The sequence below is a fragment of the Parus major genome, chromosome 4 (genome assembly GCF_001522545.3).
Source record: "Parus major isolate Abel chromosome 4, Parus_major1.1, whole genome shotgun sequence".
NCBI lineage: Eukaryota > Metazoa > Chordata > Aves > Passeriformes > Paridae > Parus > Parus major.
Window position 1 is genome coordinate 52,373,342 of NC_031771.1, and position 16,042 is coordinate 52,389,383.

Consider the following 16,042-nt stretch of genomic DNA (forward strand, 5'->3'; position numbering starts at 1 on the left):
TTTATTAATTTGTCTGGAACTGAATTCACAAGAAAATCCCAAGCATGTCTGTAATGCTATTTGCTCAATGCAAAGGGAGCACAGTGTAAGAAGTTGCCTCCTCCATCCAGCTCCCACTCAGTAGGCTCAAAGTTAAAAGGAACTAATTAGCTGAGCAAAACCTCAGCTGTGGCTCTGTGGGACAGCCTGATGCCTCTGCACTGTACTCTCCAGAGCCTCTCCAGGCTCTCAAAAATGCTAAGAATGCACTGAGCAAGTTCAGCTTTGGAACATATGCTGCCTGTTTACTGGGTTCAGCTTCACACCTTTAAAAGCTGACTCTGAAGAATTCTGTGAGGGCTCACAGTTCTATGTCTAACCTAGTCCTGATGAACCTAAATGCATCCATCCATGCCATGTCACAAAATAAGTTATAAATTTCAAAAGCAGATATACATATGCAATTTAGCACCAGGTTAGATTTTATTTAAGTAATTACAACCAAATTATTTTGCATCACACAAATATACAAAACATATTAACCACTGCAGGTATAATAAATGAAATCGTAATTTAAAACTAAATAAGGATCAATACTTATTCTGTTTTTGAAATAATATCGCATTAATTGGTGTCATGTTAAGCCTAATGCATATACAAATATACAAAGAGAAGTCTTCCGTAATTACATATTCACAAACTGGTAAGACTCCTGCTCTCCATCATACTGAATAATTATTATTATTTTAAGAGAATATATCATACCCCAAATAAGGGTCAATGATATTTACAGACAGTTTCTTTCCAAACTTCACCTTACAGTACAAATCACTAATTTCCTTGTTCAAGAGTAGATAGAACAATAGGTTGGAATTTTAGATTTGATGATAGCCACAGTTGCCTGTTGAAGAAAACAAAACAAATTTAAACAAAATAAGGGGCACTAGCGCTACAGTACTCATATAGTCTTGATAAATTGCATAATTCCCAAGTTTTATTTAGTTATCTTTGCTATTATCAAACAGTAGAAAACTAAAAAGTTAGTATTTGCTGATTGCTGACAAAAGGGCTGAAAATAATGAATGGAGAAAATGCACTATAGTGATAACTAATGCTGGGGAGGTAAAACATCCAAAAGAACAGACATGTAAACTCATACCAAAAAGAGGGCATAGACAGGAAATAATAAGGATTTTTAAGTAGAGGAATGATGTTTTGGAGGGGACTTCCAATAAAAGTAAGAATCATATGCTTTATAACTAATTTAGAAAGTAAATTTGATAAATTATTGGTTGGATTATATAATATTGCTTGTAATCACAATTTAGTTTAGTTTGTTTCCACGTTTTTTTGCTTTATCTTTTTTCTGTCTTTTTAAAAGACATACAGAAAGACCTACTCACTAAACAGGTAAAACTACAAGAAATCAGGAGATTGACAAAAAAATTAGAGGTTACTGACTCACTGGATTAATTATATTATCTAGACCTAAATTTTTAGAACATTAGGACAAGACCTAATTTTCCTTTTCTTGTCTCACTTCATATAAATAAAAAATGCTCATCCTCCTTCATTTTTCATGACTTTTTTCAAATCTGTAATACAAACACTGCTACTGCTCTTAAATGAATATGAGCACACACACAAAAATGAGGAGGCATCTACTGATTATTTGGGCACCTACTGGCTAAGGCACACAAGCTCAGTGCTGCTAAGCCTGCGTGTGTGGTCCCCACTCTTCAGGTTATCCCTATTCTTTGAGAATAACCATTTAATATAACACATACAACTGTTAATAGGGTCAAGAAAGCAAATATTTCCCTTCAAGACAAACATCTAAGCCAGCACTCCTCATTTTTTCTCCTTTTCTCCTTTGTGCACAAGGTATAGCACAAAACTTGGCAAAAGAATGTTCAGCAGAAGAAGCCTCTGCCGTCTATTACTTAAAGCATCTTTTTGATTTATAGCCATTGCAGATCCAAACTCTGGGTTAACCAGGGTGGGCTGGAATGTGAGTGTCTGATCCCCTCAGGAAGTGTAATAACCAATAAACTATTAGTGGGAACAGGCAGGCATCATCAATTACAGCAAAAAGTAACTTCTTGCAAGAGGAAATCTTGTTGAGAAACATATTTAGTACCAGAAAACAGAACACTAAGCATGTATCCCAGCCATACTGAGGCAAGAACGTGGCAATAAAACCAGAGATGACAGCTGTTTTGACAAAATTGATTCAAAAGTGTAGATTATTGAATAAATATCTGATCCACTCACCTTTCCACCATAGTGCTCCAACTTTTGTAAAGCAACAGTAACTTTTTCTCTATATTTCTTGTCCATTGATCTCTTTAAAAGCTATTGGAAAAGCAAAATAAAGAGGTTTGTTGCACAATATAGTACAATATATACAAAGAGACAATAATAACCCATTTTGTTACTTTTTTCCATATTACCTTTGCAGAATTAAAGCCACAAAGAAACATTGTAACTTGTAACTGATGTCAAAGTATGGAACTCAATAAAAGCAAATATAGAATAAAAAGTTAACTAGAGAGAAACTTTAAATCAAAGAAAACTGATCTGTTAACCAACAAAAATATTTCTTTTTCTTTTAGCAAACAAATTTGAAAGACATATCCACCTTAAAAAAAAGTCATTCTTAAAGAGTTGTCCACATGAAAAGTTAACTTTTATTTCATGTGCATTGAAAAAGATTTATTGTAGTGGAAATACTTAAAAAAAACCCCAACCTGCTGTAATTTCTCTCTTCTGTATTTGAGTGTCAAGAAAGGTCCTTTTATTTTGCTGTAAAAGTGCACTTTGCAAGCATGTTAAAAGAAACTATGAAAAGCCTGTCTGACAGAGGAAGGATGTACTCAGAATGACTTGGTATAAAAATACCTCTCATAATCCCACTCAAAGCTTATTTAATGAAAACTTCCTTGTGCAGAATTCCCATCTGAAAGGAGTGGGAATATTTGCTTCTGTTAATGTATTGGAATGTTCATGGTTTTGTTAAGATATTCAGACTTAAAATTAAAAATTCATTTTGCAATAAATTTGCCTCCAAAACAAGGCATCTGGATGTTTTCATAAATAGTAGAGAGAACACTTCCATTATTCTCTGGTTTTTATTAACAACAGTTTTTGGACCATTCCTAGAACTTTGTCAGTCAACACATAAAAGAACAAAGGACTCACACAGGGGACTATATGAAATAATGCTTTTCATGGAACTGCTCAGTCCTCCACTGTATCTGTGCAGATATTATAGTAACATCTCAACAAGAATGCCATGAAAATATAAATGATTTTTTATTATAGCATTAAAGACTTACATTTGTGAGTAGAAGTTTAAGATGATCATTAAGAGACGGGCCAACAACCCCACTCAATTGCACTAAAGCATCCAATGCCCTTTCAAATACTTCATCATCCACATGGGCCTTCAGAAGGGGAAGAAAGAAAGAAAATCCTGTGAGTAAGATTCAGACAAACACTTAAGTTTTTCTAAACTGCAAACTCTGTATTATGATTGTATGGAGTAGTTTTAAACATTAAAACTACTGTGCAATTGCTAATCGTTATAATGATCCAAGTTTAGAAATAGAAGTACAGTATGACTGAATATTAGTCTCTAAAGGCCAAATTTGAAGTCAGAGCATATTTTTAAACCAGAAAACAAAAACATCCATGAAATGTCCACAAAACTCTTGCATTTCTTCTGAGACAACAAAATGAATAATTTACTATTGCTGAAATAAAAAATATGGCATGCAAGACAGCTACACTGTTATTGCTACACTGATAATTGCTACACTGATAATTTCAGTATTTCACAGCATATTAGAAATAATCTTTCAAATGCTGATATGTTTAAATTGAACGACACCATTTTAGTTACAAATATAATGAATTCTGGGTAATTTCTATGCAATTCATAATAATAACTTTCTTTGTTGGAGAAACAGAGGAGCCAATGACTTTCTGTCTCAATTAATTTAGTCCCCTGCCAACTACACCTTTGTCACCTGCCAGCAATTATTAGGCTCTTATCTACTTCTGTGGTTCTTCATCATCTTTATTTCTCCCATGGGAAGGCTCTTCTATACCTGACTTCTCTAATGGTTTAGTTATCTTGCTTTACCTTTAGCAAAGAAATAGACTTATAACAACTTATCTTGGTCTCATACTAAATTATAACTTTATTTAAACAACTATTTCTCCTCTCCAGCATGTGGGCCCTGAACATTGTCTTTTTAACTAGAAATCATTGACTGCTTGTGTAGTAGAAGATTTAACAAGGCATAATACCAAAACACTGCAACAATAAAAATTATCAGAAGAGTAACATTAATTGGAGGAAGAGAGAAGAATATTTTTTCTAATTTTGCCATTAAGCTAAACCAAAGATAGTGATAACACACAATTCTGAACTTCTGTTATATCTCTGATTTGAGATCACAATTAATTTTCAAGCTTCAAGCCATCTCTGTTAAATCAGAACTGAAACACATCTAGATTAAGGGACAGCTACTTACTGAAGCAGAAAACGGCTCTCAAAGACATGAAAATAATCCAAAAGAGATAACCTTCAAAGCCAGTACCTCACTTTATTTTCTGATGGTGTAGAAGAGTCACAAACATTTTCTAAAATTAAGAATATGACCTCAAACACTTTAAATGTATTCTTCCTTTTCCCTCATTGACATATTCTGGTGATGGTGCTATGCAGGGCTGGGAGTTGGACCCAGTGATCCTTGTGGGTCCCTTATTTTGTGATTTTGTTTAACTTTGTAGCATGTTTTGTATTGTTACATGTAATAGATTAGTATTTATTCCTGCATATCCATTTTAACTCACCACATTTTTATTTTTTGCATGTTATTCCGTGGACATATAAAAAAGCCTACCACAAATATATATTTTTATTTCTGCTTATATAAAACCTTTAAGAGAACAGTTTCATAAATTTTTTTCATAGCTACTGTCATATAGTTATAAAAGGAGCTGCCTATATTAATTTATATTTAAAGACATATTTAGCTAATAAACCAAGGCAGGGTTAACAAGAGAAAGAGAATTCCTCTCTATCCCCCAAACCAAAAGCCCATGCAATAGATTTATTACATTAATATTACCCATGTAGTTCTCACTGGCAGAAATAAAAAAAAAATCAAACCCATTAAAATCTCTGCATGAAGAACAAGACATACCAATGCAGCCTTTAAGACTGGAACTAGACGAGGCAACAAGGGAATAGCTTTTTCAGCAGCACCTTCAACCAGAAGTAATTCTTTAAAACCCTCCTTGGAAACAAAAGTATAGGGATGTTTTGTCTCTCTTAGTCCCTGTTGCAAATGTAAAACATGATTTTCTTAATACTAAACCTTCTTTCAAACAAAACTGCATTTACAAGTTCCACACAGCAAAAGGACCATGTTTATATTTTGCCAGATCAGTTCAAAACATAAAGTACACTAACTCCACCATGTGGAGCCACTGGGTACAACTCTGCTCACAGAATATTCTAATTGATTTTTCTTTTAGAACGCTGAATATTAAAATTCACATTATGAAAACTGCCAATTCAATCAATATTTGTACTTCAATACCTTTAATCTAACAACCCAAGGTATTTTTTCAATGAGACCATACAACAGGCAATATTTGTATAGAGATTTTGTACTGAAGGGAAAAAAGAATGGAAGGTGAACAACGTAAGGAAAGACACCCCACACCACATACCTCTCTATGAAACACTAAAAAACTTGTAGATAGTATGAAGATGCACATCTAGTAAAGGTCTGACTGGCAAAACTCAAAGATTTAAAGCCCTGTGGGTGAAGCCTTTTTTCTTAACATAATAGAAATTTTATGTTATTTTAGGAACTGACAGTTTTGTTTAATTAAAAAACAACAAAAAAAAAGAAAAAAACAAAGAAGAAGCAAAGGGAAAAAAGAAACCAAGAAAATAAAAAGGAAAAAGAGGAAAAAAAAAAGGGAAAAAAAAGTAAACCACCTCAGTATATGCACTTTATTCTACCTGCGACATTGGATTCAGCATTTAGACACGTGGAACATATTTAGTGATAAATGTCACAGATGGTTCTGAGAAAATAGAAGCCTCAATATAGTGCATAGTATTTCTCTTCCACTTACTTACAGAATCCTATTTCCACTGTACTAATTCAGTCTACTGAGGAGAGCATTCTTACTTTGTAATGTAGGCTTTATATAGAAAAATAAGCAAAACAATTTAGCTTACAAAAGAATCTGCAAAAGCACAAATTTCAACAGTTCACATTCAACAGTTGGGCATCTGAAATTGAGTCTTGCATTTGATCAGTATCTTGAAGATTAAGCACGTCTAGCTAGCTCTCCCAGAAAGCTCCAACTAAAGAACTACAAATAGCAATGTTCTTGGCCATTTTCATTCATACAATATCCTCATAAGTGGGTTTTCTTTTATCTTTCTCCAGTAGCTGAGCTTTAACTGGCTAACTTGGATTGTTTAAAAAATTACATTTGCAATTAGGAAATGGTTATATACTTAATGTTGCAAGAAATTGAGTTTACCTCTGCCAGTGTTAAAAGAAGAGGATCAAAGGAAACAGTTTCAGGAGGGCATTCCCACTGCAGTTTGTGCTTTACTGATCCATGCACTAACCTACGTAAAGAATGAAGTTTTAACAAAATAACATATAATAATATATAATTTATTGCTAACACTATTTGCTTTCAATGTATCACCAATTAGATTATTGTGTTCCTTCATTATATACACAGTCTCAATCCATAATGCTCTCCTTAGTGAAATTCTAGGGTCATAGAATCAACTAAATTGGCAAAGATCTCTGGGATCATGGAGTCCAACCTCTGTATATGTATAATGGTCAACAGAGCAATTATACTAAATTCCCAAAATATGACAGTTTTCAAAATTCTGCTCCTAATCACACAGAAATCAGAAAATAGAAGTTATAGAAATTATAGGTGCTTCTCATGCCAACAACAGAAGATATTCCTTTTGCAAAGTTACTTATTTTGATAAGTATATCAAGAAACATTTTCCTCAAATAGCAATAGGTAAGAGAAAGCAGTTGAAACTGAAGGAAGATCATATAGAAATTCATTATTTACTCCTAAGATACAAATAAATGTATTAATACTATATATTAGTTAGAGCTTGTTAGCACAGATAATGGATTATTTTCTGTGCTTCTGATTATTTCATACAGTTATATACATGCACATCTTATTAATGATGGCTTATATTTTTGTAAAGTAATTCTGCATCCATGTGACGAAACACCAGAACATTTATTGTCTAGGCAAATATATACCTATATATATATATAAAATAAACTTAACCTATATATATATATATATATATATAAAATATATATATAACTTTACCCTGAACTTACTTGCAAGTAGTTTTGTTAATTTTCCATATGTCTGAAAACTACAGAATAGGAATGTTCAATAACATGTTGTCATGCTACTAACTTCAGATAAAAAAGGCTGTAAAAGGTCTACTTATTTAAATGGCACTAATTTTATTAACATTGCTAGGAGGGAGAAGTAAATACAATTACCTGAAAAAAATCATTTGTGAAAGAAGTTTGGCAAACCAAGTGTGCACATAATTAACTATTATTTAAAAATGTGGCTTTGATATTAATACAGCATTAAAAAAGAACCAAAAGAAGACAATTTCAAATGCATGGAAGCTTGCTTTCTGCTCTGAAAAGAATTAAGTATTAAACATTTTTCCAGAATTGAATGGAATCAAACAACCTAACTAAAAGATGAAACATGAAAAGATGTATTTCATAATACTTTTAGTAAAAAGAAGAAACAAACCAAACACACCTGCACGGAATGCCACCTCTAGCATATGTAGCAGCAAATGCAGATGGTGAATGAGAATAAGCACGAAACTGTGAGGACAGAAAAAAAACCATTATTTATTCATAATAGTAATGTTTTATAGTTATTATGAATACGCTAAAAGGGAAGTTCACAAAAAAATGAACTTAGTCACATGAATCTAAAACAAAACAAAATAAAGAACTGCTGCCATGGAGTGGAAAACATATTAAGTGATACACTTATGCGAAAACTGCTTTTAAGACTCATCGGTCTGGGGAGTTGTAAATGAATAAAAATACACAAACAGTGGTTTCCTGATGGAATTACTATTTTTCCTTTTTTTTTTTTTCTTGAAAATGGTAATATAAAAGTCTTACAGGTTCTTTCCTAAGCAGATCAAGGAGCTCCAACTTTCCTGAAGCTCTGGTTATATTGGTAACATGCAGAAGGCAGTTTCATTGCAATTCCAACTTGATCTGACTAGAGACAAAAGTACATGGTGGCAAGATGTGGGAGAAACACCAAATATTGGGAAAGAAGGTGAGAGGGCACTGGAAATACACAGGGAGGTTCATACTGGGTGAGAATCTAGGAAGGACATGCTGGAGAAGGAAACTAGGACATTCATGCAAGGAAAAGCTGCACAAATTTCCTTTCATCGTATACATGCTTCTTATGCATATGAACTATTATATTATTTATTAGCATGATCATTTAATGTTGTTTCCCAGATAATACACCTTATCACAAAGCATTCAGATGGGAATACCACGAAATCTCAATTTTTATCTTTTGAGTGTTTAAACCTACATTAAGCTTAGTAGAATTGTGTTCATGGCTTAAATTCGGTCATTGTGCTACTTGCAAAGAGATTTCAAACAAAAAAGATGCCCACATTAAAGTATTCAGCCTCTGTTTATCAGCAAAGTACTTCTGCATTCACTTTCCAAAACACCTGTGACATTACTAATTGCCAGATTATATGGCCCAGTGGTGAACTATAATTCATGCATTCAATGCTAGTTCTCCAGGCACAGGACTTCCATGAAAAAAACAACTCCTTTCATTACTGCTCTCCCAAGAACACAAATTTTTCCTGAAGGATTACATAGTCACAGTAACTGTGAGTTTCAAATAATGCTCACCAGCAATTAATTTGCCACATTTTATAAAGCCTTCAATATGTCACATGCTTCTGGGTTTCATGGCATAACTGAATAAGTTTCTCTAAAGCATCAGGTGCCAAAGTTTAGAATAAAAAAAAACAAAACCAACCCTTTTTGCTGTTTAGCTCTAATCTCTTTTCAGGGCAATAGTACATTAAAAAAAACCAGTTACCATCCAAGCCACAACTGTACCAAAAAACATTTTTTTAAAAAATGTAATAAACAAGGCATTTGAGCTTAGAAGATAAGGTATGTATGATTAATAACAAAAGTTTAATTTCAGTTTAAAAAAACAGGACCAGAAGAAGCATGTCCTGATGCAATTTAATAAAGTAAGGAAAAGTCTTCAAACCACAGATGGATTTTAACAAAACAAAACTACCACCAGCTATACATACTGGATCAATAGTTTTAGGATTCAGCTTGTCACTAGGCTTTGGCTGTGAACATGGCTTGCTTTTCTGTGCTGCAGTCTTTGTTTTCATTTGGATGCCTGATGACATTCTTACAACATTGCTTCCTACAAAACAAAAAAAATAAAAATAAAAAATTAAAACCAAAATAATTTTCATTCCTATATGACAGAATATTGAGGGTTAGAATGTGTACTAGGAAACAGATGCTTATTCTTATATATCAGACACAGTGCATGGGACAACTGTAATAGTCCTGTCACTCCTTATTTCAGATGCACACATTTCCTACTCTGCTCCTCTTTACTTGTGTTCTTTGAGACCTGCAGCAAAAGTGAATTAGATACAGTCTGCTTTTAGGGTAGCCCCCAGAAATCCGAGCAGCAGTACACCGCTCTGCAGAAGAGCCCAGAGTCAAATAGGTTGGGTACACTTACATCAGAAGAAAGCAACAATTTGAGGAAGGTCCAGGATGAAAGAAGGAAGCAATTACATTCAGGACACAAAACCACAATCAATAAGAGATGAGAACAGAAATGTAAGGCAGCAAAAAGAAAAAAAAAAAGAACACACAAAATTAATTCCAATTCCAGTAAGAAGAATGAAAGTACTTTTTTAAAAAGACTGTAAAAATAACTTTGTCTGCATCCTTAGATACTGATTTAAGTACAATTACCTTCTGTAAGTCAATGCACCAGCTATATGTCACTACAAATGTATGTAATTGGGTTAAAGTGTCCCCAACAAAACTAATAGTTCTCTACCTATTTAACGTACCAAGGCTCATAATATAATGAATAATATAAATTATTCCTGGGAGATCACAAGATTTTAAATATTAATAAAATTATAAAGAACAAAAACCCTGATTTTGAATATTATAATGTCCAGTTAATTTTTGCTGTGGTGTATTCTGAATGGGAAAAAAATATTAGTAAATAAGACACTAGATTCCTATAGTAAAAAAGAAATTACAACATACAGAGATGAAAATAATAGGAAACACAGAAACAAACATTGTCTGAGGGATGAGCAGTGTGCTTGCTGTCCAGCCATCACCCTTGATGACACCTGTTTTTGTTAAAAATATGATTAAATGCCAAATACTGAGATCAGGATGAATCAGAGACAGATTTGCCATGCTACTCTCTTGCTCTCAGCTCTATCAGCCATTCGCCCTAATGCCCACCCACAGGCAGTCCTTGTTTAGCTTGGTTATCCTAATTCTTCCCTCTGAACAGGATTTCCAGTCAGGTACCTTTGTCATCATTTACATTATGAAATATTTAGGATTGCTTGTGTTTCTGTGATAGAAGTGATAAGGTTTCAGCACCTGCGTAGATATGCTGACTTCGTGACTTATGGAAAGAATTACATGAAGTGCCTAAGTTTTACTGAATGCTGTGAAACTACATATAATAATGACTAGAAAACTAGCTAAAACACAAAGCAAAACTAAAATTGAAAGTTTAAATCAATATTTCTTGACTGATGACTTAACCAGAACTAGTGATTCAAATCAGTTTATCTCCTGTACATTTTGTTTTCTCTTTCCTACAATTTCGAGAATGTAGCCTGTCTCCAGTGAAAGTCTTTTTAAAAGAAATAATATACTACAATTAGTCAATTAAATCTCTTCAGAACTCACAGAAACTTACATGACACTTATGAGCACTATTCTATTTATAAAATGGAAGTCAAATGTAAAACATTAATATAAAAATAAATCTACTGATTTTGTATGTCTGCTTATTATCATAAAATTCCAATCACATTAGCTTTAGAAGACGGATTTTTAACTGTCAGAAAATTAAGAATCAATATAGTTTCATACTATGAAAACACCAGAGAAGTTCAGGGCAGTAGGAGCTTGTATCACAAAATAGTGCTATCCATGTCAGGCTGGGAAATGTACCATTGCTCATAATACCTTGCTTGCTAATACCTACATAAATATTTTTCTTAAAACAGTATTTATAAGTAATTCAGATGTATTTAATTTTTTTCTATTTTCCAAGTAATCAAAATCCACGCTAAGATGTAATACGAAGCATCGAGCAGAAAAAGCATTTTTCATAAGGACGTGTTACTCTTGAGATATGAATGCTCTCGTGTAGTGGGAGCTGAAAGGGTCACACGTTTTTGTAGAGACAACAGACAGGTGAAGCACAGCCCTGAATCAAACAAGCGAGGTTTGATACAGAAGTGACCCATCTACTGGCAGACGACAGACTTCAAATAAAGGAGCGACACTTTAAACAGAAACAGGAGAAGCACTTTTAAGAGACATCTGTCAAAGGAGGAAGCGCAGCCTGGAGTTGGGGATCTAGAAGTCACTTAAGGCAGGCAGAATGGAAGTCAGTAGGATTTGAAAGGCGAGGTTGCTCCCTTACCCTGCCGAGTGCCAACTCTCCCGGAGTGCAGAGGCAGAAACAGATGAGGGACTTCGAGCGCCGTCACCGCAGAGAGGCTCAGGCAGAGAAGCTCCGCCGAGCTCCCCCAGAGCCCCCGGCCCGGCCCTCACGAGCCCCGTGGGACATCCAGGGACCCCGCGGGAGCACGAGGGGTTCGTCCCGCTCCCCCGGGCCCCTGTCCCGCCGCCCCGCTCCCTCTCCCAGGGCACGCCGGGCTCCGGGCAGTGCCGGGCTCCGGGCACGCCTGGCAGGCAGTGCAGGGCTCCGGGCACCCCGGGCTCCGGGCAGCGCCGTCCCCGCTCCCCGAGGGCCACACGGCACCGCCGACGCTTCCTGCCGGTTGCCAGGGGAACTACGGGCCGCCGGCAGCCCAAACTTCCTCCGTACTTGCTGCAGACGGAGCGACAAGGAGATTTAAAAAAACTATTTGTTTGGGGTTGTTTTTTCCAGCCTACCTTGTACGCTGTGAGTAAAACGAAAACGGTGAATTTTCAGGTGACATCGCCGCTCAGTTTTATCCACTTTTTTAATACCTTCCCGGGTATACAATGCACTCATACAGTACTGAAAGTTCCGCTGGAAATACAGCATCACGTCTGAGTGTGAGCTTTTGGGTAAAAGGCTGCTTTTAACTTGACCACGAGAGTGCTTTCTTGCCTTCTTCAAGAAATGTGTATATTCATTCATGTACACAAAAATAAATCTTCAAGCAAAATATTTCCTTGGTGTGCTTGTATTGTGTGGATATAAGCTTTCCACCATCGCATACTTTCTCACTTCTGCCATTTCTACTGAAGTAGAAGTGAACATGGATAAGCAGGACTTATTCTCGTGATTTTCCACAGGAAAAAAAAATTGCATTGACAGTGGTGAAAAATAGTCGTAGACTATTTGAAAAATGCCACTGCCATTAGATTTTGGGCAATGCAGGCATTCCATAATTGTTTTATCCAACATAAATACTTTATATCTGCCAATAATGGCGAGTCCAAAGTGAGGACTATTGCAGAGTTAAAATAGGGCTGCATAGCTGAGTGCCATTGAAATGCATTAGTGCAAGAGACTATTTGGAAATACAGAAGGAAAATATCTATAAATAATATTGGAGAAGGGAAGATTTCTTCTTTTTCTAGGTGGCTTTAGCTAAACTCAAGAGACGTAATAGTACTTTAACAGAATTATTTTACTGTTCCACAATACTGAAGACAATAGAAAAATGGATATCTTTTTATCCAAAAAAATTATGGACTGATGAATTATCTTAGAAAAAAATCCAGTATTTTAAAGCAGATCATGAAACACTTTGAAAATCACACTAAAAAATGTAAACCAGTGTGATCATTTCCAGGATGAGAAAAAAAAAAAATCTGCTTTTTTTTTGAGCAAAGTTTTTTTTTTTTAGTTCAGTGTTTTAGTATCATTTTATACATGTATCTGCTATAGCTCCTTTGTGAGTACAGAACAGACCAGAGCTATGGAAGAAAGCAGTAGTACAGTTCCTAGGTCAGTATGAGTATGAACTGCTGTGTAGCATGAAGCAAAGCCCCACTGATCAGCTCCCACTGCATTCACGGAGGCACAGAAACGACTGGGTTGTGCAAGGATGAGATTCCAGACCCTGTGCAAGAGCAGGGCTTTCTTCAGAGTCGGATCACTTTCCTGGAAAATGTGAAATAAGAGACGGTCCTGCAGTGTGTCTGGTAGCACAGGGAGTGTTCTTGGGGTGCTGAATGCATGGCAAGGCTCAGCCAGCGGAGTGCAGGCTGGTGACCTTTGGGGTGGGCTTGATCCCCCCACATGGCAGAAATATAGACTAAAATGGTCCTGAATTCCTGGAGTAGGATAGGATGAAACTGTATCCTCATACATATTTTTATAACTTGATTCTAAACACTGATTACTTACTTTTTCATAATAATAGTCAACCAATTTAAATAGAACCAATGATTAATTAATTAACTGTAACTGCTAGTAAAACTAATATACAATTTGACTTCTTTTTTTCATTAGTCACAGCTAAATAGTTAATTACTAATGGGGAGGAGAATTCACTAATGCCAAATGAATTCTGAGGCTTATGAAATTAAAACTGAGACTTACTGGAATATGGTTAATTGAAAGAACATCACTTATGCCAGTCACGTGTGAGATCTTTTTGTCTGAGCATATTTATATCTTTGTTACACTAATTCATTTGACATGGTTTAGACTTGGCATGTTGCCAGAGCCCGTTGAGAAATTGTGGGGAGAATATTTCTTGACAAGTGCAGGTTTTTGCATGAGGAAGAAGGGGAGCAGAAACTTCATTTTTTGTCATAATTTAATTAATTTGCATTGTCAACATTTCCCTTTCTATTTGTAGCAGCTTTTCTGTAAGACAATAAGTGGTTTATGATGATTTGTTCCTTATATTTTTCTAATAACAAGAAAGAAATTAACAACAGGCTTAAAATTGACTCATTTTACATTTTATTATAGTTCTAAATATTCATGTAATAACACACAAACATATATTTTTATTTGAGACTATTGTAGAAATTAATAGATTGTTTTATTTTAATAAAATATTAATTTAAATAAAATACTAAAAATAATAATTACATACTTTAAATAAAAAGGTCCAATTTTATTCACAGTTGGGGGCCAACAACTTGCAACCTAGTAAGAGCAGTAAAAGAACAAAACATATTTCCTCAATATATATGGTAATTCCTTTCATTTCTCCAGAAAATTTAGAAATTCAGTGCCTGTCAAGTTGATGGACCTGTGAATCTGCCCTTTTATCTTCAATGAAAATTGGTGTGAAACAGCATCATTTCAGCTGTACAATTCTGGATAACAGCCCAATGATTCTACTGAATTGCTTACTCTTTTTCTGTAATACACCAGAAATTATTTGATAGCCTATTACTAAGTGCTAAGATGCTGTAAGGACATTGGATTAGCAGATCAATGTCCTGCATAAAACTCAGAGGCAAGGTCCCAGGAAACAGACTGACCCACAGGAACTTTCCGGTTCTGATGTTTCAGAGTAACAAAAATTCATACAGGTATGACCCCAAATTTGCAAACTTAATGAGATTCCCTAATGAGTATCACTGAGTACACAGTACAGAGCACTGTTAGTGTGCAGACTTGGTGCACAAGGCTGAGCACAACCAAGTTCATGGACAACTGCAGTTAAATTCCACACCAGGTTTTTTGGTTGCTCTCAAGGATATCCTGCTGATCTGAAATTATCAGGCTTTTCCATGAACGTGAATACTTGAGTGAGTCAGAGAAATTTAAGTCCATATAGATATAAAGATGCTAACTCATCATTGCTCCACTTTATGCATTGAAGTGTTTAGAGCAGCTCTGCAATGATTCAGTTCTACTTGTATTCATCTTTTACCCATGGCCACACAGAGCCAGTGCTCCTGTCTCCTGTAGATAGCTAGTGCTACCAGGAGCCAAAGTAGACCAATTATACACATCCTTCAGTGAACTGTACTACCTTAAAAAATGAAATTAGGATTAAAATGAGACATGTCAGGATTTGGGTTTTTTTATGATTCTTCTAACTTTTCATATCACCATCAATAATGGCAGTTTGAATTTGTTTTTTCTGGTGATGCCAGTTCTGGTGGTGCCAATTTCTCAGGAAGGACAATATATTCCATTCCATCACCCAGACGCTGTCAAAATCACAGCTACTTCTGTAGAAGTACTTTGCTTTTCTACAGAGAGAGATCTATTTCCACAAGTGTAGTTAAAAATGAAGAATTAGGAACCTTCGTTTCTTTGAGTGTCTAAATTTGAGTTTTATGATACTTGATTACCTGCCCTCCTGCTGTTCACTGGAATCTTCATTCCTAATTTGTCTCAGGAGTCTTAATCAGAGAATTGCCATAGTTAAACAGATAAGAAGATTCACAAAAAGTACCAAAGATGACCTGGTAATGACCACCACAAACGCATGGAAAATGTTTAAGAAAAAACATTTTTTAGAAAAAAAAACATTTTTTAGAAAAAAAACCAGTTTCAGAAAAAAGGAGTTTACAAATAACTGGGAAAAGGGGGAGTTGGGTATGTATCTGTGAATTCTTCTCTGAATTTCACAATTTTCAAAGCTAAGAAAAGATCTTGAAAGTGGTGCTAGAAGGCTCACTGGATTTTGGAAAGTCTTCTTTTGCCTGATTTTTACAGACTT

At 35.1% G+C, this 16,042-nt stretch overlaps 1 protein-coding gene across 2 annotated transcripts; it reads right to left on the bottom strand.

Moving 5' to 3' along the window:
* Nucleotides 1-432: 432 nt before the first annotated feature.
* Nucleotides 433-12,173, bottom strand: PACRGL (parkin coregulated like). 2 transcript variants are annotated; one of them, XM_015624332.2, is made up of 8 exons: nt 11,830-12,173; nt 9,422-9,543; nt 7,858-7,925; nt 6,559-6,649; nt 5,196-5,288; nt 3,318-3,425; nt 2,254-2,334; nt 433-880 (listed from the first exon to the last, which is right to left on the bottom strand). In XM_015624332.2, exons 2-8 carry the CDS (start codon nt 9,524-9,526, stop codon nt 824-826), a joined length of 603 nt encoding a protein of 200 aa, XP_015479818.1. In that variant the 5' UTR covers nt 9,527-9,543; nt 11,830-12,173; the 3' UTR covers nt 433-823. The 2 variants fall into 2 exon arrangements, with proteins under 2 accessions (XP_015479818.1, XP_015479817.1); XM_015624331.2 differs by having other exon boundaries at nt 5,196-5,330; nt 11,830-12,171.
* Nucleotides 12,174-16,042: the final 3,869 nt, after the last annotated feature.

Excerpts from the sequence above, each read along its gene's own strand:
- PACRGL (XM_015624331.2), bottom strand. The coding sequence starts at position 9,526 with ATGTCATCAGGCATCCAAATGAAAACAAAGACTGCAGCACAGAAAAGC. Across the intron at positions 3,426-5,195 it reads CAGTCTTAAAGGCTGCATTG|GCCCATGTGGATGATGAAGT; the intron begins GTATGTCTTGTT and ends CCCCTTCTGAAG. Across the intron at positions 881-2,253 it reads TGGAGCACTATGGTGGAAAG|GCAACTGTGGCTATCATCAA; the intron begins GTGAGTGGATCA and ends TTTCTTCAACAG.